The sequence below is a fragment of the Dasypus novemcinctus genome, chromosome 9, assembly GCF_030445035.2.
Source record: "Dasypus novemcinctus isolate mDasNov1 chromosome 9, mDasNov1.1.hap2, whole genome shotgun sequence".
Classification (NCBI taxonomy): domain Eukaryota; kingdom Metazoa; phylum Chordata; class Mammalia; order Cingulata; family Dasypodidae; genus Dasypus; species Dasypus novemcinctus.
This window is the reverse complement of record NC_080681.1, coordinates 112,316,882-112,331,298: the sequence shown is the minus strand read 5'-3', so window position 1 is coordinate 112,331,298 and position 14,417 is coordinate 112,316,882. Positions and strand designations below refer to the sequence as shown.

The window sequence follows — 14,417 nt, the reverse complement described above, 5'->3', positions numbered from 1 at the left end:
AGACAGGAGCTTTATTTTATTATTATCACTAGTGTTCTTTTTAACCAGGTAAAAGCCCTGGACTGATATCTGTACAATTATGTAATGTTAGGTGAGTCACTTCCCTCTTTAGTCCTCAGTTTCCTTATCTGTGAAATGGGGCATGGGAAGTTGGCCGAGCTCTCTGTGTCCGTGAGAGGCCCAAGGCAGGCAGTGCTGGGGCCAGCCACCTGGGGTGGAATCCCAGCTCTGACCTGCTCTGCGGCCGTAGACAAATTAGGTTTCCGGTCCTCGGTTTCGTTATCTGTAAACATTAGCACCTGCCTGACAGGGTGGAAAAGACTGAGGAGGATGTGGATAGAAAGTTTAGCCTAGTGCCTGGTACTGGGTCTTAATAAATGGTGGCCAATGCTGTTTCTATTTTGAGTCAAAGAAAGGAGGTGAGCCCTGAGGGTGCGTGGGTGGTGACAAGGGCACAGGGGCAGAGGTGGAGCAGAGGAGCTGGATCTGCCCTGCACCCAACGGGGCTCAAGAAACACGTCTTGTGTCGGGGAGGGGTGGGGCCCCTGCCTGTGTGGGGGGCTGGCACTGCCCTTCCTGCGGAGACGCTCCTCTGGAGGGCTTGGAGCAGCTCTGCCCAGGAGAGGGAGTGCTGGCCCCGGGATGGGACAAGTTCAGGGTCCCTCAAACCCTGGGTCTCCTGGAACGCCTGACCGGTAGACCTATGGAAAGAGCGGCCAGCCCTGCCCTGCTGGCCCTTGACCCTGGCAAGGCATCTGTAGGCATCACCTGGGGAAATCTCGCCTGGTCTCCCCTCTCCCTGCTCACTTCCCAGGCAGAGCCTCCCAGCCTGCGAAGCCCACCTCCCCCTGGTGGCCTTCCAGGATCACGCCCATTTCAGTCCAACTCTTTTGGAACTTCAAAAGATGACCCAATTTTCCAAACCCTAGATGGGGCCTCGGAGTCTGAGGTCCTGTTTTCTTGGTATGATCTAGGGTGAGCCTTGGAGGGAGGTGACGGCTGGGGCATTTTCATAGCTTGTGGGACAAAGGGACAGGAGTGGTCTGGATGGCGTTGCCTTAAGCCTGTGCCTTCACTGGGCTCTTATACCCACTCGGGAGAGTGGGAAGCTCCCAGTGAAGTCTCGCCTGTCAGGAGCATGGCTCCCAAAGGCCAGGGTCGCTGCCTGGGTGATTCCCCCCCACGCCCCCCAAGCCGGCAATTCCGGCCTCAGCAAAGCCTGTTAGTGATAATGGTGATGAAGGCTGTCAGAGCAGGGCTGGGCCCCCGGGGCTAGAACAAGGAGTTGTGTCCTCCCGGAAGGGACAGCCATGCACAAAATCAGACAGGTCCAATCCATAATATCGGGGTGGGGGTGGGTCCTCCAGGTCCCCCCCAACTGGCCTTCTCCACCTTCTACCTCCCAACTACACGCAGAACAAGATCAACCCTGGAGAAATTCAACTACAAATAGAAGGTTCTGCAGGGAGGGGCTCTGGGCTTGCTCCGAACAACGAGGGGCGGGAGGAAGGCCTGGGGTCTGCCTGCCAGCCCCCCCACCCCCGGCCCTCGGGTTAGCTCCAAGGCCCACTCTCCCTGGCGGAGGCCCCAGCCCAGTCCCAGCGCCTGGGAAAGCCGCCTGTTTTGTTCCCAGCTCACGCCCCCACCCCCCGCCCCTTTTTTTTTTCATTCATTGCAGTTCGGTCCCTTCGGAGCCGCAGGGACCGGGTGGCGGGGCTGAGGCGAGGGGGTGGCACTCCCGGTCCTGACAGGTAGGGCCAGCCCCCGCTTGGGGTAGCCCCCTCTCCCGCCCTCCCCTCGGCTCCCCTCTCCCTGCCCCTGTCAGCCGCGCCAGACGCTCTCCGGCTTTGCAGCATTCAATAAAAATTGAGAAACATTTGGGCTGAAATCGCGGCTTTATCTGGAAAAGCCTCAGCGCCGGGAGAGACCACTGCTGCGCGGGGGGAGCCCGGGGTCTCCGTCGCGGGGCGCACGAGGTCTCCGCGCCCCCGCGCCAGCGCTGCCCGCGGGTGACCCCGCAGGCGCGGCTCGGGTCGGGGGCTCGCGGGGCGCGCGCGGCCCGCGGGGGTCGTGGGCGCGCGTGGGGGGCGGTGGTCCGGCCGGGCTCCCCCCGCGCCGCAGCGCAGGTGGGCGGCGCCCGGCGCTGGCGGAGCCCGGGTCCCCGTTCTGCCCGGGCTGGATGGCTCATTCTGCTGGCTGTGCGGCGGCGGCGGCTGTGTGTGCGCCGCACCTCGCCGCTCCCCGCCGGCCCCCCGAGCCCGGGGCGCGCGCTCCCGCCCGGGCCGCCCCGGCCCCGCGGCGCCGCGGCGCGAGGCCCCGGGAGGCGCAGCCATGGCCCTGCGGAGGCTGGGGGCCGCGCTGCTGCTGCTGCCGCTGCTCGCCGCCGTGGAAGGTGAGCGGGCGGGCGATGGGGGCGGGGAGCGGGCGGGCACGGGCGGCTGCGGCGCCCCCCGCCGCCCCGCGGCCCGCAAAGTTTGCCCGGGGGCTCGCGCCGGGCGCAGGTGGCCGCGGGGAGGTGTGTCCGGCCGCGCTAGGGGGCGCGGGCCCCGCGGGCGCCCGGGGAGCGGCGGGCGCTGATTGACTGTGCCAGGAGGAGGCGAAGGGACCATCTTGCCGAGGCTTTGTAGCCAGCCGGGCGAGCGCCGCCCAGAGCCGGGGGCTGCCCACGCGCGCTCGCCGCCCCCGGCCCGGGCACCCGCCTCGCGCCTGCCCGGCCTTGCTCGGCGCGGCGTGGAGGGGCGCTCGGCTGTCGGGGGCCTGGGGGGCGTCGGGGCTGGAAAGTTTGGCAGTGAGCAGAGGGAGGGAGGCAGCGCGGCTGGCCGGGGTGGGGGCTCCGGGTCCGCGCCCCGGGGATGGGGCCCGACGCGCCGGAGAGCGGGGACGGGCAGAGTGGAAGTGAGCGCGCCGCCAAGCCCGCGCCGGTGCCTGCCCATCGCCCGCGGCATACAATGGGGTTCCCTCCCCGGGAGGGCTGCGGTGGGGCGGGGGTGCGCGGCCGTGGGCATCTCTCCGCTGCGCGGGGTCTCCGGGCACCCCTGCCGGCCACCGCCCCGCAGGCGGCAGAGCTCAGCGAGGCCTCTGGAGCCCCGGGAACTCTCCAGCTGCCGCGGGGGCCGGACCAGATGCTCTTGCCATGTGTTGGCCTTGGCCGGGGTCTCTGAGCCCCCTCCCTAAGGCCCACGCATGTTGGTACCACCCGACCCTCAGGGGACAGGGGTGGCTGCCAGGTCTCCAGGCTAGCTGGCTCTGAAAGAAAGTTAGTGGGGTCTGGGTGTGTCCACCAGGACGGCCAGCTTGCGGGGCAAGGATTGAATATGAATGATGGTTCTCTTACGGACTGTGCTTTGCAGTTTACACGCCGCTTTACAGTTTATAAAGTACTTTGTACCATAAGCAGCTCTGTAGTTTACAAGGTGCTGCACAGATGACAAGGTGCTTTAAGCTTTACAAACTGCTTTCCTGCCCCACAATTTTGTTGAAATCCCAAAATAAATCTTGTAGCGGCGCCAGGTGGGTATGATTCCTAGTCCGTTTTAACAAATGGGGAAACTGAGGCTCAGAAAAGCCCACTGTCTCACCCATGGCCACTGGGTGATGAAAATAGAGCCCTGAATCCACTTTGCAGGATCTTCTCGTCCCCTGCCAGAACTGCCACCGTGGACTAAGGAGTGAAGTGTATGTACCCCCATCTTGGACCACTTGGGGTGGTGGGGAGCCCCTTCCCCTCTCGGAGCCCCCAAAAGCTGATCTGACCAGGCAAGGGGGCTGCAGCCTCTGGGAATGGCACGATGGGGACGCTGTGCTCTAACTTTTGTTTCTTTATCCGCAATGAGTGCTTTAGTGACCGCCTTTGTGTGGGGGGTGCAGGCGGTGTCCCTGGATGGCAGCCACAGTTTCTGGCACCGAGGCAGCTGTCCTCCGGCTCCTGGAGGATTTGGCGGCTGCCTGCGGTTTCCCGGAGTGGGGCCACTGGGGCACCGAGGGTGCCACGGGCCTGGGTGTGGAGGGCAGCCCTGGGGCCCGGCTGCTGGCGGGAGCTCCCTGGAATATGGCTAAGGTACCACTTATTAACTCTGGCTTTGGGGAAATGACTCATGCATTGGCCCGCTATACGTTGGGATGTTTACAGTATTATGGGGAGCTTGGCATAAATATTGCTATTTAGGTTGCAGTCAGCAGTGCTGGAGGGGAAGAAAATTGGCCCCTCTTGCCTTGGAAGCGGCCTGGGTGTGTTTTTAATTACCACGGGGTAGATGGCAGGGGTGGCTGGAATCTGACGGGCTGTGGCCAGGCTGGACCCTGGGCTCCGGACACACAGGCTGGTCAGCTGCTGATGTCACGAGGAAGGGGGATGGCTACTACCTGGGGCAGGGTGGGGAAGGGAGGCCCCAGGTGAGACGAGGGCTGCAGATCTCGTTAGGGCTAATAAAGAGCTGGCCAACTGGCAGGGAGATGGTGTGAGATGGACGTTGGAATACTGTGGAACCCTAGCCTGCTCCTTTCCTCTAGCAGCCTGTTTTCCCATGTGTAAAATGGTCTAGCTAATCTCGGGGCACCCTGCTTCTTCTCCCTGAGCCTCAGTTTCCTCATCTCAAGAGTGCAGGTGATCACAGCACTCCTGCCTGACTTACAGGGGTGTTTGTGAGGATCAGGCCAGGTAATGGATGGGAAAAAGTCCACCTTGAAGTGTGGCCTTGGGAGGGTGGAGGATGGGGGCGGGTGGGGCTCCCTGGGGCACTCCCAGGAAAGATCAGGGCCCTCCTGGGAGCAGCCCCGCCTGTGGAAACAAGGCTGAGGCTTGGGGTGGCGGGAGAGCTGGGAGGCTCCCAGCACCCAGAGACGCATTGCCGCCCCCTCCTCGTACCCTGTGGTTACAGGCCGGTCCTGAGCACCAGGGCTGGAAGAAATCCCCCAACTCCAGCCCTTGGAGGGTGAGCGAGGAGAAAGGACACATGTGGGTATGTGGGGGCGACTCCTGGCTTAGGATGGTGAACTTAGTGTCCCCCCTCCCCAAAACAAACAAACCGTGAGATGTAGGGCCCTCCGGGGAAACCCCGAGTCTGGAGCATCTGGAGCATCTGGAGGGGGGGTGGGGCTTCGAGAGTCGTAGACGTGCCCTGGGGACACGTGCAGCAGGAAGAGAGGCCAGTAACAGACCAGCCACTAGATGGAATCCAAAGGTTGAGGTCCAGAGGAAACTGGCCTCCTCCAGGCATTTATTCAGTTTGATCTCCAAATATTTATGGAGCGTCCTCCGTGGCCCGATGTGGCGGCGGGCCCCGGACGGGGAGACAGGAGATGAGCCAACAGGGGACGCCGTTGGCGAGGACTGATGTGCGGAGCGCGGCCCAGGGTGCTGCCGGGAGGAGGCTGTGAACGTCCCAGGCAGCAGAGGCCGTTTGGGCGAGAGGGGCGTGATTCCGTCTTTGAGGGCCTCATGCTTTGCCTCGTCCGCTCACCACCGGTTCTGTCCCCCGCCCGCTGCGGCGAACCTTTCCCTGCCACCTGTCACACTAACGGATTGTGTTCCCAGAAGTTCAGGAGGTTGTCAGCCTAAGGGGGAACGAGGTACTGAGACCCGCCGCGATGTGGACCAACTGTGAAAGCCTGGTGCCCCGTGGAAGAAGCGGGCCACATAAGGACAAATATTGTATGATGTCATTTATATGAGACATCTAGAATTAGCAAATTCGCAGAGGCAGACAGCAGATTAGAGGTCACCAGGGGACAAGGAGAGGGAGGGGCACAGAGTGTTCATAAATAAAAATTAAACCTTAAAAAAATAAAGGGAAGGGGGTTGACTTTAGGTGTTAGGGGTGGAGGAGAATTTTGCCTGGAAAAGGAAGCAGCAGGTGTGAAGACATGGAGACATGGCAGGTGGCAACTTACTTGGGTGTGTCTGGGGGAATGGGTGAGGGGAGCAGCAATGGGAAAGGAAGCTGAGGATGGGTCAGATCCTGAAGGGCAGGATGGAAGGCTGAGGAGTTTAGACTTAATGCTGAGGGCAGTGGGGAGCCGTTGAAGGTTCTTGAGCTATTGAGGTACCTGGTCACATTTATGTGTGCCAGTGTGGGGGGTATTCACATTGGCCAGACCCTGCCCTGCGCGGTCAAGGGAAGGTCAGCTTATCTGTTCCGTACTAGACCGTGAGCTCCCTGAGGGCAGAGACCCAGCTGGCTCATTCTGTGTCCACGGTTGTGAGGTTCCAAAGGGCTCTGCTTAAATGCCACCTCCCCAGACGCCATCCTTGAGTGCCTCCTCTAAAACAGACCCCGCTTTCTGTCCCCATACCTGCTTTGGATTTTTCATGGCACTCCCTGCCACCTGCAACGGTTTTAAAGACTTGTAAGTTTCCTTGTTTGGTGTCCACCTTGACCACTCCACTGCAAACTCCAGGAGGCAGGCTTTCCACCTGTCCCATTCACCAGGGCGCTCGCCGTGCCTGGCACCGTGGCCAGCACGCGGCAGGTGCTCAGGAATTGAGTGACATCGTCAGCCAAGGAGCACCGAGTGAGCGAAAGCACATGATTAGTGTCAGGTAGGAAGAATCCCGAGAGTGATGGAGAGATGGGGGAGAGGGTCTGTCTGTCTCGGAACATCCAGGAAATCTTTCCAAAGGCTGATGCTCGAGCAAGAGCTGGGCAGTGCTGAGCCCCTCGGGACGAGCAGGGCCAGGCTGCTGCCCCGCCTGCTCATCGCCCCCGCCCCACCGGCCTCTCCTGGCCCACCTCTTGGGCATTACCTATCTAAGACCAGCGACCTTCGGTGGGATTAATTTGGAATTGGTTTTCCTTTTATGTTTGTTTCTTCTGCTTCTCATGTTTTAAAGGAGGCTGCTTTCATGTATCCACCTCAGCCAGGAAATCAGGGCTTAGATTTAAAACCCAAATGCCGTAGAATTCAAAAGCACATTAACTTAGTCATTCGTCCATCCGTTTATTTTAAAAGAGTCGCCGGGCACCTACTCCTGTCAGGTGCTGGGAGGGAGAAGGGATTCAGCCGGTGCGGGAACCGGGCCAGCGATCTCACACGCAGTGTGGGGTAGAGAAAGGCCATAGTCTTTGGGTCAGACGGACCCAGGTTCAAATCCCAGCACCCTGTGCTGTGTGTCCTGGGGCAAGTTGCTCAGACTCTCTGGACTTCAGTTTTCTCAGTGGTTCCCCCAAACACCCATGGGAAGTGTCAGGCACATGCCTGGGTGTGGTTGGAGATGGCTGTGCTCCTGTGTTCTGTTTCCCCCCCCCCCACCTTTTTTTTTTTTTGAGGTACCAGGGACAGGGATTGAACCTGGGACCTCCTTTTTCTGTGGGAAGCCAACACTTCACCACTGATCCATATCGGCTTCCCTGAGTTGGTTTTTCCATTTGTTTTGCTTGTTTATTTATTTATTTTTTAGGAGGCGTCAGGAACCAAACTGGGACCTCCTGTGTGGGAGGCGGGTGCTCAACGGCTCGCGCCACATCCACTCCCTGTTTGAGCCACATCTGCTTCCACCCCCTCCCCCCTTTTTGACATTTGGGTTGTCCAGGCGACAGATCAGCCCTTGGTGTCTCCCCCAACCCAACCCATGGTCCCTAGGGCCCAGCATTGGGACGCCCCCTCCCTCCCACTCACAAGGGAACTGGGCTCAGAACTCCTTCTCTGCCTCTTCTCCAGAGCCCCTTCAGACAAAAATGCTGGGGTTCTCAGGCCAGGGAGGCTCTCAACTGGGGCGCACGGCTCTCCTGAGTCCTGGGGAACTATGAACATCCGATACCATAGTAGAACATTTAATGTTAGCATGGCTTTCCCTGAGGGAGGGGCCTTAGCTCAGAAGATTCCCGAAACAGTTGTGAAAGCTTGAGCCTGCACCCTGCACTCAAGTGGGCTCTAGGTTTGCTCTCCCAGCCCCGCCCTCGTGTGGCCCCAGGCCCTCCTGTGGGGTTGTCCTTTTGGGGACCTTTGGTTCTACTTCATCAAAGCTCTGTGAAGTGCCTGGGAGCTGGGACCGCAGCTCAGCTTTGGAGCTGGGGTGGGGGCGGGGGCGTTGGCCAGCTGTGCTGGGCACTCAGCAAGGCCCAGGAGAGGCGCTGGTCAGCCCTGCCCACCCAGACCACTCCCATGACTTTAGACCTGAGACCAGACCCTTGTGTGCTGAAAGGCCCCGGGAGGAAAGGGCAGGTGGAGGCCAGGGCAGGACAGGAGAACTGTGCTCCCACTGTGCGGGGAGGGGGTGCAAGCATGGTGGACCTCCTGCTGGAGGAGGGCCAGGCCTGCTTGCCTGACTTGGCTGGAGATTTGGTAGATCAGGAATAAGGCCCAGGAGTCTGTATTTTAACACACTCCCCAGGTCCTTCCAGTGGGCAGGCAGGCCAGCAGATTTTCCCCCAATGGCCTAAGATAAAACACGAACTCCTGGGGAGGAAGAAGAGAGATGTCAGCGGGAAACTGGAAAAGACTGAAATGACATGAAATCAGAGTTTACGCAACCTGCCCGGACTGCCTGCCCACTTGGGTTGGGGGTGAATGGGGGAGAGTGTTGGCAGAGAGCGGGCAGGGAGGGCAGAATGTTTGCCCACTCCCAGGGGTGGGGCGGCCGTTGGTCTGGCCCCAGCAGAACCTGCGCTTCCTGATTGGGATCAGCTCAGGCTGATAAGGCTGCCGGGAAGCCACTGAGGGCCTGTTAGAGCAGCTGCTTTCCAGGGGTGGGGGAGGGACACCTGTCCCCCGTGGCTCCCGAGGCACCTGGGGGCCTCCCTAGGCCGCTCTGTCCTGGCCTCGCCGGGGGAGTTTCCTGGAGCCATCTGTCACCCTGTTGCAGTCCCCTGGGCATGGGGGTGTCCTCTGGGGAGGAGTACTGGCCCTTTCTGTGGCCGGGTTAGAGTGACATGTTCTCTGGGCCGGTTTCCTCGTCTGTAAACTGAAGATACTGCCAGTGGGAGGCTCCTGGTGAGGCCTGAGTGGAATGCAGTGTCCGGCAGAGCACCCGACCCGCCGGGAGCCCAGGACTCGGCAGTAGCCCCTAACTAGGCTCTGTCAGCACCCTTGGCCCTTGCCGGGAGTCCTCGCTCCCTTCTCTGAAATCCCACGGCCCTTTAGCTTAGCCCTGACCACTTTCTCTCTTGTGGAAGGTGTCTGGAGTCAGTGTGTCCCTTGCTGTCCCTAGGTCAATCACCTAGCCTCCCTGGGCATTGGATCCCTGTCTCTACAACGGGGGTGACGATAGTTCCCAGCTCCTGAGATGGCTGCACGGAATGAAGGTGCTCATCCCCAGAAGGCTGCGCTGAGTGTGTGCCTCCAGTGTGATGAGCACACAGCAAATAGTAACTTTTTCGAGTGGAGAAACATGGGCACCATTTTACTCGGGGTTCTCTGCCTCCAGTTCTCCCCGCCCCCCTCTTCACCCAACCACAAGGAGAAGCCAAAGATTCCGAGTTAAGTCCTGCGTCTAGCAGGGTTAGGGTGTGACTCCTGCTGGTGGTTGAGCGGCCCCTCCGGCTCGCCCTGTGTGCCCCGTCCAGGTTGCCCTCAAAGCCTCCCCTTGCATCCCTCATCCGGGAGCCGTGTGGCTCCTCCATGGCTGTGCCTTCCTTCTGGGTCCCATGCCTGCCAGGAGCCAGCCTCCAGGCCACGGTGACGACAGTAGCCAACAATTCTTGCGCCAGACGGTACCCAGGGCATTGTCTATGTTGTCTCGTGCAGTTGCCCACAAGGTGGGCTTTTTATTATGCCCACGTCGCAGATGAGGGAAACGAAGGCCAGAGAGTGACCGGCTCAAGGACACACACTAGTGAGTGGCGAGGCTGGCATTTGAACCCAAGCCCGGTGGCTCTGAGGCCCTCGCTCTTTGCGTCACGCAAGCAGCTTCTGGAAGGTGCCTCCCCTCCCCGCTCAGAGGAAAGGCTTGGCTCTGGCGAGGGTCTCCAAGGCAGCTGTCCAGCCTCTGACTCCATCAACATCCTGAGATAATGCAAACGGGAGAGTTCTGGAAATCACAAACCTGCCATAAAAAGGCAATCTCTGTCATAATGGTCGGAATAATGTTGTTCTAACTTAGACAAATCGCATGTTAACTCATTGTGTTGTAAGGGGCCCCTCCCGCCGGGAACCGAGACTGTGGAACAGTGACAGGGCCATCGGCAGCTCGCACTTCCAAATGCGTTAGCTCTTCGGGTTTTCAGAGCAACCCCCGTAAGCAGGCAGGAGCCATGGGGCCCATTTTAAAGATGAGGAAACTGAGGCCTGGGGATGATGCAATTTGCCCATGGCCAGTGGCTGGGTCAAATTCTACTGCCAAGGCTAGTCTCGATGGCCCAGAGATCATCAATCCAATTTGAATTCTTGGCCAACATTTAAAAATCAAGCTATTTTCAGAGAAATCCTGTTTCTTGCTTTTCTGAAATCTCAGACAATCTGGCTTCTCCAGGCCCACATTCCCACATGGCCGCAGTTGGCTGGAGCCGGATAATGGCTGAGTCTTCAGACAGAACTTGCGCGCGCCAGGGGTAACTTGCCACTGGCTTGCGTCACACGCTTGTGTTACTTGCCTGGCCCCTGTAGGACTTCAGGTTGCCTCCTAGATCTGCCCCTGACTCCCTGTGGCCTGGGGTAAGTTGCTTCTCCTCCCCAGGCCTCACTTGGATGCCTCTTCTATAAAATGAGGGTGTGGGACTTAGTGTTTTTAGAGGCTCCTTCCAGCTCTGGGATTCATTGCTCAGAGGGTTTAGGCTCTGGGGAGGGAAGGGGGAAAGATACAAAAAAAAACAGGGCTGTGAATCTGGAGAGTATGTATCAGTTATCTATTGCTGTGTAACAAATCATTCCAAAATTTAGTGGTTTAAAACAACAGTGATTTATTATTTCTTCTGACTTTGTGGGCTGTCTAGGCTTAGCTGGGTATCTCTTCTGCTGCACAGCCAGGGTCACTCATGAGCTTATACTTGGCTATGTTGGGCTCACCTAGGTTGCACTCAGCTAGGTTGCGCTCACCTAGATTGGGCTCAGTTAGGTTGCTCTCAGCTAGGTTGCTCTCAGCTAGGTTGCACTCAGCTAGGTTGCACTCAGCTAGGTTGCGCACAGCTAGATTGGGCTCAGTTAGGTTGCTCTCAGCTAGGTTGCACTCAGCTAGGTTGCGCTCACCTAGATTGGGCTCAGTTAGGTTGCTCTCAGCTAGGTTGCACTCAGCTAGGTTGCGCTCAGCTAGGTTGGACTGGAAGGTCTGTGATGGCCTTATGCACATCTTAGAGGCCCTGGTAGGGATGGCTGGTGACTGGACCTGGTAGGGATGACTGGTGGCTGGACCTCGACTCCCTCGTCGGTCTCTCATCAGTCAGTAGCCTAGTGTGAGCTCCTTTCCATGGCAGCTGGATCCTAGGAGCACAGAGTGAAAGCTGAAGCAGATTTGGCCCAACGGATAGGGCGTCCGCCTACCACATGGGAGGTCCACGGTTCAAACCCAGCGCCTCCTGACCCATGTGATGAGCTGGCTCCCACGCAGTGCTGATGCATGCAAGGAGTACCCTGCCACATAGGGGTGTCCCCCGCATGGGGGAGCCCCATGCGCAAAAGCATGCCCTGTAAGGAGAGCCGCCCAGCGCGAAAAATGTGCAGCCTGCCCAGGAATGGCGCCACACACATGGAGAGCTGACGCAGCAAGATGTCACAACAAAAGTGAGACACAGATTCCAACTGCCATTGACACAAGCGGACACAGAGAGCAGACAACTGAGGGGGGGTGGCGGGGAAGAGGAGAGAAATAAAATAAAAAATAAGTCTTTATAAAAAAAAAAGACCTCTTGAGGACTAGGCTCTAGTGTCACAAAATGTCATTCCTACAGCATCTGTGGGTCAAAGCAAGTCACAAGGCCATCCCAGCTTCAACTCAGGTTTCCTCATCAGACTCAGGGAGGGGAAAATTGGAGCCACCCCTTAATGAGAGGGTTGGCACACTTGGAAATTATCAACCACAGGGAGCTTATAGCCTAGTTCAGGGGTGACAGGAACAGGACACCAGAAACCGCACCCCTACCTCCTATTCCCTCCCACCCCACCCCCAGTGCTCCCCTCCCTGTGTCTTCCAGCCTTTCTGCCTTCCCTGAGAGAGCAGGGGCATTCCATTGCCTGGCACAAAGCCTGGCTCATAATAAGCACTAAATGAATTTTTGTGGAATAAAACAACCTACATATTAATGGAAAATGACACCCCAGAATCCTCGATATTCAAGACCTGGCATGAGACCAAGGCCAGATAAGGGGGCCCTGGGCTGGTGGGGTGGCATTTGGAGGATGGGGGTAAGGTGCCTTGTGGCCTGGGGCAGGTCATTACATCCTTCCAGACCTCAGTTTCCTCATCAGCAAATTGGGGTCATAATTTCAGCTACTTCTTTATCTAAAGAACCCTTAAAGTGTGACTGTGGTTGCCACTCCCATCTTGGAGTGACACTGGAGGAAAAGAAAAAGTCCCAAATGTGTTGACCAGCTGCTGTCAAAACCACACTTGGAGCACAGGTTGGCCTGGGGCATATGGAGATTTGCGCAGGTGGCGAAGGGGGTGGGTGAGGGGCGTGGTGTCCTGAGCTTGCAGGGGAACCTGGCCCGACACGTGGTCCCACCTGATGTGTTACACTGTTGAACAGGAAACGTGGCTTGCAGGTAAGAAGTCACGTAGCCCTCATGGAGACCCCGGGTCGTAGGCTGGCCTGGGTTGGGGGTGAGGGAGGGGAGCTGGGTACTGGATGGAGAACGGGGCCCCTGTGCCCCGGAGAGGACGCCTGGCCTGTCCACGGAAGACAGCTGCCACTCCACTCCTGACCACGTTGCCACGCAAGGGTCTGGACCCAGTTTTGGTAGCTCTTCTGATGTGTGAAGTTCAGGAGTTTATAGGAAAGCTGGTTTTTAGATGTCACCTCAGTTTATTTTAAAACAGAGCCCTGCCCAAACTAAACCATGTTTGCCCGCTGGATTTGGCTCACTGGCTGAAGGTTTATAAGCTCCATTTAGGTGTTTGGGGGAGAGAAGTAGCAAGGGATCGTTCTCTCCATTTTACAGATGAGGAAGCTGAGGTGACTTACCCAAGGCCACACAGCTGGTCGGCAGCTGGCTCCTAGGAACGTGCCTCCTAGCCTTGGATGGGGGAGCCTCTTTCCTGTAACGTCCTTCCATGTGCCCTGTTTCCTGCTTTCCAGAACAATCCGGGAACATGGGCTCCCTCTTGCAGGCACCTGCTATGTTTGAAGACAGAGTTGGTGACATGGAAAGCACATGGTTTTAGGGCAGACCCAGCCGAGGTAGACCTTTGGCTCTTACCTCTTTGAGCCTTAGTTTCTTCAAATGAAACATGGCGTTAGGAAAGCCTCCCTAGAAGAGGAATCCTAAGGAATAGCCCAGGGAAGCGGCAACGAGGCAGGTGCTCCAGGCAAGGGAAACTACACCCACAAAGATCCGGAGGCCTCAGAGTGTGAAGTGTCGGCGGAGCTGGAAAGAGGCCTGCGTGGCTGCGAGCAGGGCGTGCCAAGCGCCGGGGTGGGGTGTAAGCTGCCTGGCCCCAGCGGGGGGAGAGCGAGGGGTCAACATTCCCATTATGGCGACGACATATGTCCGCAGCACCAACTTGTCACTTGGCCTGAGTCCATGGGAAGCCGGAAGGACAAAAAGCATCTGAAACGTTTAAGTGAGGAGAAAGCGGCTTAGTGCACAGTGGGATGCGTTCCGACTGAATGGGGCTTCTCCGCCTCTGCCGGGGAGGCAGAGCCTGGGAACAGCCGCGGCCAGAGCCCAGGGGCCTGCTGGGAACTCACGAAAGCCCGAGGCCCGGGGAGTCTGTTTCGAGTCAGGGCCCTGGCCGGCACGTCCTCTTGCCTCGTCCCCGTCAGCGTCAGCTGTCACTCCCCACGGCCTCAGATGGCAGCTCCCGCGGCTCCCGGGGAGGCCGTCGAAACAGCTCCTCAGCTGCCGAGGCGCCCCCGACGCTGGGGGTCCCTCAGCCAGGCTGGAAGCGCAGCGGGGCCCGCGAAGCTCGGGACCCCCCCAGAGTTATCGGCTGCTGCTGGGCGGGGCCCCGGGGCCTGGACTGGGGACAGGAGGCAGGAGACGCTGAGGACAGAGCCCTGCCTTCGGGGCAGGCAGGGCTGGGTTCACACGTCCCTTCCACGCACCTGCTGAGCCACCCTGGGCAAGTCGTTCCGCCCCTGGGTCCTGATTTTCCCTGTTGTCCAGTAGCAGGAAGGTGGAGTCATCTGTTCCGGGTGTTGTTGGGGGGATTAACAAGATAATGTACCCAGAGCCGGCCTGTTTTTAGGCCTCTCCAGCCAGTTTCTCAGCTGTTAAGTAAGAAGAATAACAGCACAGCAATTAGCCTCTATTGAGGGCATTCTAGAAACCAGGCCCTGGTTACTATTACCTGCATCCTATAGATTAAAAATCAGGGTTTAGAGAGGGTA

At 58.6% G+C, this 14,417-nt stretch overlaps 1 protein-coding gene across 4 annotated transcripts in view; it reads left to right on the top strand.

Moving 5' to 3' along the window:
• The first annotated feature begins 2,284 nt into the window (after positions 1-2,284).
• Positions 2,285-14,417, top strand: part of EPHB2 (EPH receptor B2) — a 187,575-nt gene continuing 175,442 nt past the window's right edge. The window contains exon 1 of one of the 4 annotated variants that reach the window (XM_058304149.1): positions 2,285-2,392. In XM_058304149.1, coding sequence (XP_058160132.1) covers positions 2,332-2,392 — 61 coding nt within the window. In that variant the 5' untranslated portion in view covers positions 2,285-2,331. The remainder of the gene's footprint in view (positions 2,393-14,417) is intronic. The other 3 variants (XM_058304147.1, XM_058304148.2, XM_058304146.1) reach the window with 3 other exon arrangements.